The sequence below is a fragment of the Danio rerio genome, chromosome 12, assembly GCF_052040795.2.
Source record: "Danio rerio strain M-AB ecotype USA chromosome 12, GRCz13ab, whole genome shotgun sequence".
Taxonomy (NCBI): domain Eukaryota; kingdom Metazoa; phylum Chordata; class Actinopteri; order Cypriniformes; family Danionidae; genus Danio; species Danio rerio.
Window position 1 is genome coordinate 49,168,712 of NC_141032.1, and position 4,055 is coordinate 49,172,766.

At 39.2% G+C, this 4,055-nt stretch overlaps 1 protein-coding gene across 12 annotated transcripts in view; it reads left to right on the top strand.

Moving 5' to 3' along the window:
* exoc7 (exocyst complex component 7) overlaps positions 1-2,066 on the top strand; it is a 43,054-nt gene extending 40,988 nt beyond the window's left edge. For all 12 annotated transcript variants that reach the window (XR_015503365.1, XR_015503366.1, XR_015503367.1 and 9 more), the window contains 2 exon segments: positions 249-382; positions 1,818-2,066. Coding sequence is in view for 9 of the 12 variants with exons in the window: in NM_213414.1 (NP_998579.1) it covers positions 249-382; positions 1,818-1,920 (237 nt within the window). In the remaining 3 variants the exon portion in view is untranslated.
* The last annotated feature ends 1,989 nt before the right edge of the window (positions 2,067-4,055 follow it).

Here is a 4,055-nt window from a genome sequence, read left to right on the forward strand (position 1 = left end):
AGTTGAAAACAGTCACATTAACCTTCCACCAGAAGTTTATCGGTGGCTGAAAAATAGTTGCTGTGCAAATACAATTGTACAACTTCAGCTTATGCTTCTTTTTTTTGCTGTGAAATGTTGATGATCTTAATATGGTTCGTATCAAACGATGATTATTATTTCAAGGTGGACTGTTGTCTCAGAGCTGACAGGGTTAAAGTGTATGTGTGTGTTTGTGTGTGTGTGTGTGTGTGTGTGTGTGTGTTTAGGGTTTTAATGATGGTCTGGAGGAGCTGTGTAAGATCCAGAAGGGCTGGGCAGTTCCTGATAAAGAGCAGCGCGACACCATCAGACACGCTCAGAAGAGGGTCGTCTCACTCACTTATAAAGCCTTCCTACAGCGGTGAGACACACACAAGCACACACACACACTAACTGCGCATACATAGACACACAGACTCACACTCATACAAGCACACTCACAAACGCATACATAAACACACAATTCTCACACACACATGTACTTGCATACACACACACACACACTCATACAAGCATATACACACACATACACACACAATTTACACACAAATGTTCTTATTTATATGAGCAATATCACACGAGTAGCAGTGCGATGTGGCCGCAGGCCGAGTGCCTTAGTGCCCCCACCAGTGCCGATATACAGCCACACACATACACAATTGTGTATATAAAAACAAAATCAAACATGGAGAGTCTTAAAAACCCTTTTGTTTGAGGAACTACTTTCTTCCACCTTGGATTCAAATCATAATCTGACAGTTAAACAGCTGTTAAAACAGTTAAAGGCATCTTTTAAACTTTAGATCTGTAGTGTCGGCTTTTTGCTGGGTGTATGTGGGCGGAGTAATACACAAAGGGTAAAAAGGCTGTAGGAGTTCTGATATTGCAGAACATTGCACGGCTTTTAGCCAATTAGATTTGAGAACCAGACAGAACTGTTGTATAAATGAGCAATATCACACGAGTAGCAGTGTGATATGGCTGTATATCGGCACTGGTGGGAGGTGTGCGTTGGCACGAGGCCTCAGGCCAAGTGCCACCACCAGTGCCGATATACAGCCATATCGCACTGCTACGAGTGTAATATTCCATTTATACAACAGTTTCAAGGCATAATTGTGTATATAAATACAAAATCCAACATGGAGTCTCAAAAACCCTTTTGTATGAGGAACTACTTTCTTCCGCCTTTTGATTCAAATCATAAGCTGACAGTTAAACAGCTGTTAAAACAGTTAAAGGCATCTTTTAAACTTTAGATCTGTAGTGTCTGCTTTTTGCTGGGTGTATGTGGGCGGAGTAATACACAAAGGGTAAACAGGCTGTAGGAGTTCTGATATTGCAGAACATTGCACGGCTTTTAGCCAATTAGATTTGAGAACCAGACAGAACTGTTGTATAAACGCAATATCACACTCGTAGCAGTGCGATATGGCTGTATATCGGCACTGATGGGAGGGGTGCGTTGGCACGATGCCGCAGGCCGAGTGCCTTAGTGCCCCCACCAGTGCCAATATACAGCCATATCGCACTGCTACGAGTGTAATATTCCATTTATACAACAGTTTCAAGGCATAATTGTGTATCGCACGGCTTTCAGCCAATCAGATTTGAGAACCAGACAGAACTGTTGTATAAATATATATATACTATACATACTGTATATACTCACACACATTTCCACACATATACTCACAGACATTGTCAAATACACACGCACTCAATCTCTCTTTCACACAGACACACACAAACACTAACACACACTGTAGTTTATGTTCTGCTGGTTGTTTTTACAGATGTGCGAACATTTCATTCACCAAGAATCCAGAGAAATATCACCGCTACTCCCCGGAGCAGGTGGAGGACATGATCGACCGGCTGTTCGACACTTCAGCTTAGACACGCACTCACTCTCTCTCCTGCTTCACTACACACTACTCCACTGTAACGCCACTGCTCACTTCTGCTCCTGTTTTTGTATAAATGTATTTATGTATATGTCTATGGGGGATTTAACTACGGTAAATAAAGAATTTCCTCCTAAATCCTGCGCTGATGTGTGTTCATCAGTTACATTTGCTGATTTATTTTCATTTCATTAATTGAAGTGTTATTAGACCACGGCTATTTCAAACACAGAAACACACATGCAGTTCATGATACCATGTCAAGTTCTCATTTAGTTTTTAAAATTATTATTATAATTTGATGTGCATTGCTTTTAGATTTATTTAAAACTATTGCATTTAACAAATATTTACTTCATTATTCATTTTCTTGTCGGCTTAGTCCCTTTATTAATCCGGGGTCGCCACAGTGAAATGAACCGCCAACTTATCCAGCAAGTTTTTACGCAGCAGATGCCCTTCCAGCCGCAACCCATCTCTGGGAAACATCCATACACACATTCACACACTACAGACATTTTAGCCTACTCAATTCACCTGTACCACATGTGTTTGGACTGTGGGGGAAACCGGAGCACCCGGAGGAAACCCATGCGAACGCAGGGAGAACATGCAAAACTCCACACAGAAACGCCAACTGAGCCGAGGCTTGAACCAGCGACTCGGCGACCTTCTTGCTGTGAGGCCACAGCACTACCTACTGCGCCACTGCTTCACCCTACTGGCATAAAAGACAAAATTGCACAGTTTGAAGATTTGTTTTTATTTAATTTCTTTAAAAAAAAATTTAATTTAATTTTATAATTTTTGCATTTTTTTTTTATTATTTGAAAAGATTGTATTTTTCTTATATTTGTTTTTACTATAGTTTAAATATTTTTTAAATGTTTAATTTAATAAAAAAAAATACATTTTTAAAAAGATTTTAAAATAATTTTTTTATTGTTTTAAAAATTTTTACTTGTTTGAAAAAAAACAAAGCAAAGATACAGTTATTTATGTGCTTTGTTTTTGTTTGTTTTTTTACAATACCTACTGTAATCGTACAAATCTATTTCTCTGTCAATATTAACAATATACACTCACCGGTCACTTTATTAGGTACACCTGTCCAACTGCTTGTTAACTCAATTTTCTAATCAGCCAATCACATGGCAGCAACTCAATGCATTTAGGCTGGTAAACATCTATTCCACGAAGGATTAAGGCCGTTTTGACGGCAAAAGGGGTCCAACCCGGTACTGGTAAGGTGTACCTAATAAAGTGGCCGGTGACTATACATACATACATACATACATATATATATATATATATATATATATATATATATATATATATATATATATATATGTATATATGATTTGTTTTTTAATTACTGTTTAAAACAAAACCGATATTTTTAGTCTTGCCAAAGCGCGTCTTGTTATTTTAGTATCTGTCAGAGATGATTAACGGTGCTCTCAGTCACTCGGGTGTGGAGCTTTATATTTAACCCTTAAGCCTTCATCACTGACCTAAAACCAGCCCTGAGTCTGTGAGGATGTGAAAACGCCTCTAAAATCAATGAGTCTAAAGCTTAAACACACTGAATCATATCCGGACCATCCTGAAACCGATGTTCGATGGACCAACACCTAGAGTTTTTACTCATCATCGATTATGATGAGGAATCATTGATTAGCTCAGTGGTTAGCACTGTGGCCTCACAGCAAGAAGGTTGCTGGTTCGAGTCCTGGCTGGGTCAGTTGGTGTTTCTGTGTGGAGTTCTCATGCTCTCCCCGTGTTGGCGGGGGTTTCCCCCACAGTCCAAATATTAATGAACTAAATTGGCTGTTGTGTATGAGTGTGTATTGTGTTTCCCAGTACTAGGTTGCAGCTGGAAGGGCATCCGCTAAGTAAAACATATGCCAGAATAGTTGGCGGTTCATTCGTCTGTGGCGACCCCTGACAAGGGACTAACGTGAAGGAACATTAATGACTGTTATTATTTAAAGGTCACAAGTGGTTGTGTAAGCATTTCACTGCATATCATACTGTATTTGACTCTGTATATGACGAATTCAATTTACATTTATTCTTCAACCTATATGAAAGGAAGCCATGGAGGACATATTTGGCTTGTCGATT